General features: G+C 37.6%; 1 protein-coding gene and 1 non-coding gene across 3 annotated transcripts in view; both read left to right on the top strand.

The window, feature by feature from the left end:
* GFM2 (GTP dependent ribosome recycling factor mitochondrial 2) overlaps window positions 1-13,508 on the top strand; it is a 48,461-nt gene that overhangs the window by 33,760 nt on the left and 1,193 nt on the right. For both annotated transcript variants that reach the window (XM_078004019.1, NM_001266936.2), the window contains 5 exon segments: window positions 2,892-2,968; window positions 5,530-5,668; window positions 9,790-9,969; window positions 10,156-10,271; window positions 13,312-13,494. In XM_078004019.1, coding sequence (XP_077860145.1) covers window positions 2,892-2,968; window positions 5,530-5,668; window positions 9,790-9,969; window positions 10,156-10,271; window positions 13,312-13,494 — 695 coding nt within the window.
* LOC114679094 (U6 spliceosomal RNA) lies at window positions 10,708-10,810 on the top strand. Its single transcript, XR_003730778.1, has one exon. It is a non-coding gene; the product is annotated as a U6 spliceosomal RNA (small nuclear RNA).

Raw genomic sequence — 13,508 nt, 5'->3', positions numbered from 1 at the left:
CACAGTAAAGTAATTGTGATTTCCTGAAGATACTGTGCTCTTTTTTGCATCGCTATTTCTTTTCTTCTGTTCTCTCTTGCATTATAATAGTAGCCCATGAACTTACCTGCCTGGAAAACGTTTACCCTTTTTTTTTTTTTTTTGAGACAGAGTCTCGCTCTTGTTACCCAGGCTGGAGTGCAATGGCATGATCTCGGCTCACCACAACCTCTGCCTCCCAAGTTCAGGCGATTCTCCTGCCTCAGCCTCCTGAGTAGCTGGGATTACAGGCATGCGCCACCACTCCTGGCTAATTTTGTATTTTTAGTAGAGATGGGGTTTCTCCATGTTGGTCAGACTGGTCTCAAACTCCCAACCTCAGGTAATCCGCCCACCTCGGCCTCCCAAAGTGCTGGGATTATAGGCGTGAGCCACCGCACCCGGCCCTGTTTACCGTTTCTTTAGGTCTCATCTCAAGCATCACACTTTATGAGGCTCTCACTGAATTCCTATATTAGACTGTTTAAGGACAAACCTTCTGGTTCTAGAGGTGGCATTAGAAGCTCTTTTTCCTTTGAAAACAAGTTGGACTCACAGATTATAGGAGAAAAAAAGCAATCTCTGTTGCCTCCCCTTGTCTTCCTGAGGACCCTGTGGGGAGAAAGAAGGAAGATCCCTAGCCCAGTAGAGGTTACAGTTGCTCACCTCCCCAGATGGAGTTCACATGAAAGAAATCTGAGTATAGATGTAAGACAGCCCCCCAGTACCAAAGGAAACCGAAACTGAGTCTTTTTATGTCCACTTTGCTGAAGGAACAGCATTTAAGTTAAAAAGGGCCTAACAGCAGTTTTTCTGTTACTTTAAATGCTCTGAGGCCAGTTAGTTATAGTTTTTACTCTAGTGGAAAAGGATCAGATGATGATGAATCTGGCTGCCTAATTATCAGACTTAACCAAGCTGGTTATATCAGGAGTGACCAGGCACTTAAGAGCAGGGGCTGCCCAAGCAAAGTAACCCATGGATTCTTTGAAATATGTTTGAGAGTCATTTTATATTTCAGATGCAGCATGAGCACCTAAATTCAAATTGTGGGCTTGCAGTTACATTGCATCAGCCAGTTTTGCACCTGAGAATTTAAGCCTTTAACTACTTTAGGAGAAAAAGTTTGGTATCCAAAGTCTCATTAATGGGCATTAGCTTAGGGGTCCTGAGCCCCCAAGAGGAAGGGATTTACCAAAGCTCCCTTATGTAGACTTCTTTCAGGCAGATCTACATGTTTCTTTTTTCTGTGCTTTTATTGTACTTACCCCATAGTCTGGTTATAACCCTGGATACCTGTTACAGTGCTAACATTGTAAATATTTTTAAATGAATTTATTTTACAGTAAAGTTATTTTTATTCCAAAAGTCACTTAGTGTCATACGCATGTACTGTCTTTGAGTATCTGTATGTGCTTAAAATAAAATATTATCTACAATAATGCCTCTTGACCTTGAACATGCATACGCATCTCTTGGGATTCTTGTCAAAATGTAGACTGTGACTCAGTAGGTCCAGAACCTAAGATTCTGCATTTCCGTCAGACTCCAGGTGTTATCAGTGTTGCTGGTCCTTGGTGCCCACTTTGGGATGTCAGGGGTCTAGAACAGTATTGTCCAGTAGAAATATAATGTGATCTACATATATAATGTAAATTTTTTTTATAGCCACAGCAAACAAACTGGTGAAATAAGTTTTCATAGTATATCAAAATATTATTTCAGCATATAATCAGTATTAAAATGTATCTTTTTCATGGTAAGTCTTGGAAGCCTGGTGTTTATTTTACATTTACAGCACTTGGCAGTTAATAACATTAATACCTCCAAATGGCTAGTGGTTACCATTTGGATAGTGTGGGTCTAAAATGCCTGGTTTGTATACCTAAGATACTTTGAATGTGTGACTGATAAGGTTAGCTCATTAATCCAGTGCTCAGCTCTTTAGCTACACTTTGTGGAACTTCTAACATATTTCTTTTATAAAAAGAGGTAGAGTATACTTATCAGTTAATTGAGTGTATTAAAATATCACTTTAGATGGCATACTTAATGCCATCTAAAATATGCATTATTTTCTCTGTGGTTGTGATAATTCATCATCATAGAGTTATACTAGTACCTGTTTATTCATGATGTAATTTTAGCCTGCTTTTGGCACTTCATTATTGCCAGTTTTTCTGAAGGCATTTTACTTTTTTGTCAGCTCCTAAATTGATCTTTGGAAAATATAATCAGATGATGTTACTGTTCCTTTTAAAACCTTTCGGTGGCTTCGCAGTGCAAACCGAAACTTTTCACCATGGCCTACAAGACCTTACATGATATGATCCCTGCCACACATCTCCTTCCTCATCTGATGCTATTCTTCCTTTTGTCCACTGATCTCTAGCTGCTAGTTTTCTTGCTCTTTTTCCCAACAGCACATTGTTCCTTGTATAGCCATTCCCTCTATCTGGGATTCCTTTTCTTCAGGATTTTGCTTATAGTTTGTTTATTCATTTCTGTCTTTACTTAAATCACCCCGGAGAGGCCTTCCTAGACCACTCAATATCAAGTAGCCTCCCATCATTATTATGTCAGCTTGTTTTTGTCTCTGCAGTATGTATGGCTGTTTGAAGTTTTCTTTTTTCTTTCTTTTTTTTTTGTAAAGACGTGGTTTCGCTATGTTGCTCAGGCTGGTCGCAAACTCCTGGGCTCAAGCGATCCTTCTGCCTCAGCTTCCCAAAGTGCTGGGATTACAGGCATGAGACACCACACCTGGTTGAAATTTCTTTTTCAAAATTTGTTTGCTTATCCATCTATTTTACCCACTAGACCATATAATTATTTTAAAAAATGAAATGTAAATATAACAGTTGTTTATCCCATAGATTTGGAACATGCATTGAAATGTCTTCAGCGTGAAGATCCAAGTTTGAAAGTGAGGCTAGATCCTGACTCTGGACAAGTAGGTATATTATTGCTTAACTCCAGAAGCCTTTCTATAAGAATGTGTGTGTGTGTGTGTCTGTCTGTCTGTCTAAAGCACTGATTAAGTCTGTGCTCCGAAAGAAAAGCCTTTTAAAATTCTCTCATAATACTAATTTCTGCTTTTATGTTGACTATCAAGCTAAATAAGCACATTTTCCTTAATTCTCTATGTAGTTAATTACACTTCACATATATAAACTATTCCCCAACATTTTTTACCCCTCCTGAAGACAGCTTTTTGTGAAATTTTGAAATAAGGTTTAATCAAGACAAAGCCTTGAGCCTTTTATGCTAAGGTTTATAAAAGAAGCATACTAGGAGGATTGGAAGGTGCTTTTGAAGACAGTAAAACACCTAAAATGGGAGAGAAGTGATAGACTACAGTGTAACAATGTGAGAGGAAGTGGAGTTTTAAAGTAGGTGCAGAACTGCACTGTATAATGTAGCACAGTAGAACAGATGTTTTGATTCATCAAGAAAAGATTAAATTACATTCTGCATCCTCTTTTTAGGAGGACAGGGTGATGTTTATATAAGATTTTAGAAGGAGTTTCTTAAAAAGATTATAAATTTGTCTTTAAAAAGGATAAACTGATATAGTTAACCTGGAAAGCATGGAGTACTTTATTTTCCCAAAATGCCAGCCAAATGAGGTAGTAATTTAGTTTAATTGATACTGAAGGGTATGATAATCGTAATTAAAACAGAAATGTTTTATTTTTAAAAATCTATTATTTAAATAATCGAAATGTAATCCTAGCACTTTGGGAGGATCGCTTGAGCCCAGGAGTTCAAGACCAGCCAGGGCAACATAAGGAAACCCTGTCTCTACAAAAAAGAAATAAAAATAAAAATTAGCCAGGTGTGATGGCATGCACCTGTGATCCCAGCGACTCAGGATGCTGAGGTGGGAAGGTTACTTAAGCCTGGGAAGTCAGGGAGGTCAAGGCCACAGTGAGCTATGATCATACCACTGCACTCTAGTCTGGGTGACAGAGCGAGACCCTGTCTTGAAAAAAGTAAGTAAAAATAAATGAAATAAAAACTGGCACTACATTTAAAAATAACGGCAAATAATACACAAATCTACCAAGTAAATAATTAAGTCCCTTTCTCAGTTCCTCCATCTCATTCTGCAGGGTAGCAGAATGAAAACTTGGTGAATAGCCTTTCATAGTTTTATTTATTTTTTTGAGACAGAGTCTCACTTTGTCGCGCAGGCTGGAATGCAGTGGCGCGATCTCCCGGGTTCAAACAATTCTTCTGCCTCAGCCTCCCGAGTAGCTGGGATTACAGACATGTGCCACCATGCCCAGCTAATTTTGTATTTTTAGTACAGACAGGGTTTCTCCATGTTGGTCAGGCTTGTCTTGAACTCCCAGCCTCAGGTGATCTGCCTGCCTTGGCCTCCCAAAGTGCTAGGATTACAGGCATGAGCCACAGCGCCTGTGCCTTTCACACTTTTTACCCAAACATGTTCTTCTGCTGTGCTGTGTTATGCAGCATAATATATTTTTGTAAGTATATATGTACAGATATCTATAAGCAAGTAATTTTATTTGTATTATTTTACAACTATTTTCCCCAGATAGTTCACTTTGTAACTTAAAGTATAGCAGTCCTATACCAAGTGATTTTTTAAAATTTGTGATTACAGTTTTATTACAGCAAAAGTATTTAAATTAGGATCAGCCAAAGAGACACATAGAGCAAAGTCTGGGAGGGTTTTAAACCTTTGCAATGCTTCCTTTATCCTCAGGGACATGTTACCCTCCTGGCAGAGTACTGCCAACCAGGGAAGCTCACCCAAACCTTTGGTGGCCAGAATTATTATTAGGGCTTGATCACATACTGTCCATGTCGTTGACCTTTAGTCTCCAGTCCCTTCCACAGATCCAAGCTAATACACTAATACCTTTAGTCTTCATTGGTTCAAAAAAGATAAAAGTCAGTTTCTCCCTCATATGAAGGTTCAAGCTAGTCTGAAGGTTTTGACTGCTTACAAAGCTGTAAAGTGCCCTGGATGGTTGGGAAATGCCCATGTTGTTGGGAAAGGTTTTGGAGAAAGGTTCTTCCGCCCATTTACAAGGTATAGCCCTCATTCTCATGTGTCATGTCAGTTGCCTACATTTTCGTTAAGAAAGAGGTGCCCTCCTCTTACAGGCACCACCCAGAAGCTGTCCACATCAATTATATTCGTCTTCCACTGGCCAGAAATTTGGCTTTGTGGTTGGGAAATGTTGGTATCTAGCTAAGTGTTGGCATCATTAGTCTTAGCCAAATGCCACTTGCCCAGCAGATAATTTAACTGTCAAAGAAGGAGGAGAGAATGGCTAAGTAATTCACTTTTTATTGATTCATTATTCCAGTCAGAAAAGTCAAAAGCAATGTTTTGATGTAAGAACCCCTGGCCAAAAAGAATTACAAAGGAAACTAATTAATGAAAAATAAATATATATTAACATCATACTTTTATATAGTATTCTGCAATAAATATAATTTACCCTTAATCTTTTATTTCCTTCCTCTGGTAACCAGACTGTTCTGTGTGGTATGGGGGAGTTACATATAGAGATTATTCATGATCGAATCAAGAGGGAATATGGACTGGAGACCTATCTCGGGCCACTCCAGGTGGCATATCGAGAGACCATCCTAAACTCAGTTCGTGCCACAGGTAAAAAGTAAAACATTTAGGATTTGCTTTTTCTCTCTGTCTTTCTCTATTTAGTTGCTTAAAGCAGTGTTCACAGTCACTAATGTCTTCTATCAGAGGAGACGGTTTTTACGTATGTGGGGTTTTTGTTTTTTAAGATTTTGTTTTGAATACAGAAAACCCTATTTCATTATCACCCATAACATCTCCTGGATGACCACTCATCAACCAAATGTGCTTTTCAGTGGTCATGGAATAGAGTAAGCCATGGAAGTCGACGGCTTGTCCTAGTCCTCACTATCAGAACTAGTCTAAGAATTTGAAGTCAATGTGTTATTTTTACTCTATAAAGTAAAAGTAGAAAGTCAGTTTCAGTACTTAATAAATAGGATTATTCTATGCTGATAGTAATCTTGAGTAGGTATAGTTTTTATACTTCAATTCCCAAATGTAAAAATTCATAATTTTTCTACATATGATTTTAATTTGGTTCCCTTAAGCCAAAAAACATGACAACAATTATTGCTACTCACCCCCAAGAAGAAAACGTGGACAGGTTTGTGGGAAGTTGTTAAAAAAAAAAAAAAAAAAAAAGGCGTTTAGGATAACCAGGTACTTTCAAGCTGCTCATTAGTTTGTGAAAAGTCCTGATGGTTACATTTCACTGAAACTTGAAAAATTAAGCAGAATACAGGAGCAAATAGCATGAGGAGTGCTCTTTCTGGACTGTTTATCTGGAAAAACTAAAAATGCTAGAGAACTCTAAATAACAACTTTTAATATCTGAGCTGACTAGAATGTAATAGAATTTTCCAGAGGTCAAAAAGGCAGCAGGAGTAGTAATCTGGGAAAATAAGTCAGCAATATAGGCTATAGTTATTCTGGAAGAATCTGTAATCATCTCTAACCTAGTGCTTGAGAGCCATATCCTCATGGAAAGAATTAACGAGGAAAAGTCCTTTCTGCAAAAGCAGAGGGCAAGTAAACTTGCTTGTCTGGCTCTATGGTGAGGGGACAAGGTTTCTGAGAATTTGTAATCATAGGCTTCTGATACAGGTCTTTAACCTAAGTTTATAGAACCAGTGTGCCCTGAAAAACTCCAGACCAAGGAGAACTTAGTTCTTTAGTGTAAAGTGCTCATGGCTTGGTAGTATCCCAGGGAACCTGGAGAAAAGGGCTTCTCCAAAGATATCAGTCAACCCAGGCCTCAAAGAAATGCCACACATGGCCAGGCGTGGTGTCTCACGCCTATAATCCCACCACTTTGGGAAGCTGAGGTGGGCAGATCAGGAGGTCAGGAGTTCAAGACCAGCCTGGCCAACATGGTGACCCCGTTTCTACTAAAAAAACAAAAACTAGCTGGGCATAGTGGTGAGTGCGTGCCTATAATCCCAGCTACTCAGGAGGCTGAGGCAGGAGAATTGCTTGAATCCCAGAGGTGAAGTTGCAGTGAGCTGAGATCGCGCCATTGCACTCCAGCCCAGGCAACAGAGCGAGACTCCATCTCAAAAAAAAAAAAAAAAAAAAGAAAGAACTCCCACACATAAAAGAATATTACTCACAATAAAATTCTCTTTAAATCACAAAACCATGAGAAAAAGCACAATGAGCAAAAAGGCAATAGAAACAATAGATAGTCACACCAGCAAAGGCTTCAGTTATTGGAGTTATGAGATGTAGAATATACAAATACTATCTCTGAAGAAATAAAAGAGGGGATGGAAAGTACAGTTGACCCTTGAACAACATGGGTTTGAAGTATGTGTGCAGGTCCAATTATACATGGATTATTGTCCTGCCTCTGCCATCCCTGAGACAGCAAGCCAAACCCCTCCTTTTCTTACTCCTCAGGCTACTCAATGCAAAGATGACAAGGATAAAGACCTTTATGATGTTCTACTTTTTACTTAGTAAATATATTTTCTCTTAGATTTTCTTGGTAACATTTTCTTTTTTTCTAGTTTATTGTAAAAATACAATATAAAATACATATGACGTGTTAATTGACTATTTATTGGTAAGACTGACTTCCTGTTAACAGTATTCTATAGTAGTTAAGTTTCAGGGGATTCAAAATTTACACATGGATTTTTGACTGCATAGGGATTTGGCACCCCTAGCCACCACATTGTTCAAGGGCCACTTGTGTTAGTAATGAACAAGAAATTATCAAAACTAGGTGCAACGGGCATGATCTCTCACATATGTGGAATTTCTAAAAGTCGAACTTGCAGAACAGTAGAATGATGGGTACCAGAGGCTGAGGGTTGGAAAGCTGGGGAAAGGAGAGATGCTGATGAAGTGGGGTACGGAGTTTCAATTGGACAGGAGAACTAGGTTCTCGTGATCTATTACACAGCACAGTGACTATAGTTAATAATGTATATTTTAAATCTTCTTAGTACAAAGAAATAAGTTTTTTGACATGATAGATGTGTAAATTTGCCTGCTTTTTATCATTCCACGATGTATACATGTATTGAAAGATCACAAACCCCATAAATATATACAATTATTTGTTAATTAAAAATGAAATAAAACATTAAAAAGGATAATGGAATATCATGCTATGTGTGAGAGAGAAAATGGTCAAAAAACGATGGTGAGGGGGGTATATAAGGACACAGGAACCAGCTTGAAGAGACTCTGCTGGCCAAATCTGGATTAATTTGAATACCAAGATAAGTATAGACCATTGTGAAAAAATAATTTCTAAGTTCATACTTAGAATAATACATAGATAAATAGGGAAGAAGAGGGAGGGTTATTCCTTATAGTGGAATACCAAGTGCTGACTGTTAGATGTTGGGGAGTAGGGCTGGAATCGGAAAACAGTCCAGACAACTCACAAACATGTGGAACAAAAAAATTGCCACATACATATAGCATAACAAATTCAAAATGAAGCAGAAGTAAACTATTGCTTAGTGATACATGCATATGTGATGTAACACTAAAGAAAATAATGAGGATAATATAGTGGTTGCTTCAGAAGGCATCTAGATATTGGTAATACTCTGTTTCTTTCGTAGTTTTAGGTTTCATGAATGCTCATTTTTAGCTTGTACATAAATTATGTGTATAGTTACTCATATATAAACATGTATATTTACATATAAACACGTATATATTGAGACAATGTCTTGTTCTGTTGAGCAGGCTGGCATACAATGGCAAGATCTTAGCTCACTGCAGCCTTGAACTCCTGGGCTCTAGCAGTCCTCCCGCCTCAGCCTCCCAAGTAGCTAGGGCTACAGGTGTGCAGTACCACACCCGGCTAATTTTTATTATTTTTTTACAGAGACAGAGTCTTGCTGTATTGCCCAGTCTAGTCTCAAATTCCTGGCCTCAAGTAATCCTCCCACTTTGGCTTCCCAAAGTGCTGGGTGGGATTACAGGTGTGAGCCACCACACCTAGGCCTGTATAATTTTAAATAGAAAATGTTTCACAGTATAAACGTGAGCTTGAAGAGGAATTATGAAGAATTATAGACTATAATTAATTCTTAGTTTTGAATTTGGGCCATGAGTCAGTGCATTACATGGCCCCTCACATAAATACGGCATAGTTCTGTGTTAGTAAAATATTGGAGATTGTTGGTTGTTGGCAAGTAAGAGATACTGTTTTCAGTCTTACCAAAAACATTTTACTAGTTTTTGGGGAAAGAAATAGTAAACAGTAAGTGCATAAAGTATTGCTGGAAAAATACACAATGTAAAACTTTTGTGGGTTGTCAGGATTTAGAGTTAATTTTCATTAGCTTACCTTTTGTACTTTTAAAGGTTTTATCATTTAATTTTTATTTAAAAGTTTGTAACTAAAAGGATTTCAATCACCTACAAGACATTTTGAAAAGTTTAAAAGTATAATCTTCATAACATGTGCCTCAGCATACCTTAATGTTAAAATAGGTGATACAGAACAGGTTTTAACATTGATCAACATAGAAGCAGATGCTTTGTTGGTAGAGCTCTTTACTCTGATTTTTATACTGTATTTAGTGCCATTCCCATTGTTAATATTCTCTCCCACTTTATCTTGTATGAGACCCTGAGCTTGTTGATGATAATTTTGCTGTTTTATAGCACCTTGATACCTTTCCAGAATTAATTCTGAGGTACCATATTCAATTTGTTTACAGATACATTAGATAGAACTTTAGGAGACAAAAGGCATCTGGTGACCGTAGAAGTGGAAGCAAGGCCAACTGAAACATCGTCTGTTACGCCAGTGATTGAGTATGCTGAAAGTATCAGTGAAGGCCTTTTGAAAGTCTCCAAAGAGGCCATTGAAAGTGGAATTCACAGCGCATGCCTCCAAGGTAAGGCACTCAGATGAGAGAGTAAGCATTAGTATCACACTCAACCATTTAATCACTCCTTATATTATAGATTATTTCAGTCTTTTCCCTAACTTTGTTAGTGTTTTCTCCCTATTCCTTTGCATTTCTCATTACTTCTCAATACACATCGAGCATAGTATGATACAATTTTTTTCCCTTGTCTAGGACCATTGCTTGGATCCCCAGTTCAAGATGTAGCAATTACTGTATATTCCCTGACAATTCATCCTGGTACCTCCACAACTATGATTTCTGCCTGTGTCTCAAGATGCGTGCAAAAGGTATAGAACTATCCTAATCTTTATGGCTTTCAGGTGACTCTTCTGAGTATAGTACCACTGATCTTGCAGACAGCTGTGTTTACAGAGCCTTATCTTGTGTCTTTGCCTCCTCAGCCTTGTGGTCAACAAGAGTTCTTATCATGGAGAATCTTTTGATTTCTTAATCACCAGGCTTTTATTTCAAAGAGGATCTTAGAAATTACTATCTAACATGGATTGCTATTGGAATATACTCTGATAAAGAGGCAAGCTTCCTTAAGTGGCATTTCTGCTTTCCCCATCCCTGACAGACAGCTATTAGAGGCAAGCATGGTAGGTTTGACTGGAAGACAGATCTGAGGCTAGCTTGGCCCAAGATGGACTGTAATTTAAAGAACATTAAAGATCCAATATTGGTTCCAATTTTGGAGATTGTTATTCAAATAAGATTGCTTTAGTGCTTGCTTCAGCAGCACATACACTAAAATAGGAATGATAGAGAGATTAGCATGGCCCTGCACAAGGATGACATGCAAATTCGTGCAGAGTTCCATATTATTTCTCTACTTATATTAAATTATAAGATTGCTTTAATTAAGGATCATTGAAACTAGTTAAGTCCCACTGAATAACAGATTCAGGCTAAGCACCTTCTCTTCTCAAAGCATCAAGCAATGTGGTCTTCTTGGTATGGTTATCTGGGGAGTTTGTCCTTAAGTGTCATGGACTCTCCACTTCCTGCCTCATTAACCTACCAGAACTGGATTAACTCCCAGGAGTGTGGTATGCTGAATGCTGATTCCATACATTCCTCTCAGCATTGAACTACCCTAATTTTTTAGGTGATTGATTTTGCATTATTTATGCTTGCTTTTATAGCCATTTTCTAATACGTGGACTGTGATTGAGACCCAATTTTCTGTAATTGTACTTGAATCTATAATTACAAAGTTAATTTAAGTATCCCAAGCCCCTGACTTAAGAAAGCCAAACTTAATATCTCATTCACATGAGTTTAAATTTATACTTCTTAAATAGCTTTTTGATTAAAAACAAAGCTTTGAAAAAAGTTTAAGTGTTGTTCACTTAATAGTTAGAAATGTTACCTGCAAAGTAGTTATGACTATATTATTGAGAAAATTCACCCTCAAGTGATTTTTTTTTTTTTTTTTTTTTAAGAGACAAGGCCTCACTATGTTTCCCATGCTGGTCTTGAACTCCTGGGCTCAAGCAATCTGCCCACCTCAGCCTTCGAAACCCAAAGTGCTAGGATTACAGGTGTAAGCCACCATCATTGTCTGTCCCCAAGTAATTTTTAAAGTTTATGGGAATCTGAAAAATAATGTTTCTAAATTGACCCCAAGCCCCCAATATATCGGCCTGTCCTTCAAAGTGTAACATGTCTTCTAAAAATAAAGTCTGTATTTCTGTGTTCATTCACCTTTTTAATAAGATTATACCAGAGAACAAGAATTAACTTTATGGGGGCTTACATTTAGTCTTTAGTTTTAATTCATTACTTCAAACAAAATACTCCTAATGGAAGTACTGCTACCCTTGTTAAGCTTCTTGTAATGGGGAGTCTCCTTCTCTCTGCTTGTAAGTGCTTCATGTATTTATTGAGTCATCTGTGTTGTGCTTATAGTTCACCAGGCACTGAGAAGGACACAAATAGGATTAGATTTTACTCTACCTAAAGGAGCTTGTGATTTTGTAAGGGAATTAAGTATAACCAAAGTATTAGATAAAATGGGCAAATGCCATGAAAGTAGGAAGCAGGGAATTGGGGAGGATTCTTGGAAAGATTTATATTTGAGCTGAGATGATTTTGGAGGACTTGGGCACGGTGGGGGACCTTCCAGACAGAGATAAGAGTCCTTTTAACTGTATTATCAGATGAAGGCAGGGGAGTCCGTGTGTTGAAAAAGTAAAATAGTGTCAGACTGTAGAGAAATCTTTAAAAACTACATTAAAGAGTTTGAACTTTGAGAATAGTGGAGCATAATTTAAAGGTTTCGAAGGGAGAAGTATCAAAGTACAGAAGGAATTCGAATAGGGAAGAGATAGTTGAGGACAGGAAATGGACTAAGTTTGACATAGGATACCAGCAATAGGAACAGCGGAAAAAAAAATCTTACAGCTTACTTGGGGAAAAGGAAGTCAAAGGTGAACTGAAGACTACTGATGTCATCATAAGAAAAAGGGATGTGTTTAGAAGTGTTTGGAAAATAAAATGATGAGCTCAGTGTGGGACATGTTGGAGAGCTGTAGATACTCAGACACTATCCCAAAGCAGGCCAATGGAGTACAAGACTGGAATACTCAGAAACTATGGGCTGCATAGGATTTAAAGCTTTTGAGGAAGCCATGTTGAAGGTGTTTTTGAAGGTGTTTTGAATATTACCTCTCCAGATAGGTAATATTGCCAGGGAAAAATTATGAAAAGAGGACTAAGAACAGTTCTGTGACCATGGTATGCCCTAGATACACAGAATTCAATCCTTTTCTTTATTGTAGCAGTTTTTTCTCTTAATTTTTACATCTTTTTCAATTCCATTATTCTGAAAGGCATTTTCAGTTTCCACAGTCTTTATATGCGTGTTCTTCTTGGCCTTTGAAATCTAAGATTCTAAATAAAAGATTTCACATAATGTTTCTATTACCTTATTGCATTACATTTTTCCAAGCTCTCCCCTTTATTGCTGTCTGTGGCATGGCATGGACTGTAATTATGGACATCAGGAACAGCAACATGAGGTTTAAATATGAACAAATGAATCTTTGAGAGGACTTCTGTGACTCTGACCACATGTTCACAGTCATTTTTTATAATCAGACTTTACTAAACACCCCTCCTTGCATCATACTATACAAAAGATCTATAAATTATGTTACCATGCTTATTATACCAGCAAATATTGTAGTTGTTGACGTCTTATAAAATGTTACCTTTAAAGAGAGAGTTAAAACAAGCTTATGTCTTTTTGTATGAGCTCTAGGCTTAAGAGTATGGGCAGTATTTATTTATGAAAGATAAGTTAACATTCTTTAATTTCTTTAGGCTCTGAAGAAAGCTGATAAGCAAGTTTTGGAGCCTCTGATGAATCTTGAGGTTACAGTAGCTAGAGATTATCTCAGCCCTGTCCTGGCAGATCTGGCACAAAGAAGAGGAAACATTCAGGAAATTCAGACTCGCCAGGACAACAAAGTTGTTATTGGATTTGTTCCCTTAGCAGATATTATGGTAAGTACTTTGTA

This window comes from Macaca mulatta, chromosome 6, assembly GCF_049350105.2.
Source record: "Macaca mulatta isolate MMU2019108-1 chromosome 6, T2T-MMU8v2.0, whole genome shotgun sequence".
Lineage (NCBI taxonomy): Eukaryota > Metazoa > Chordata > Mammalia > Primates > Cercopithecidae > Macaca > Macaca mulatta.
The sequence above is the reverse complement of the archived record's forward strand: the minus strand, read 5'-3'. Positions and strand labels throughout refer to the sequence as shown.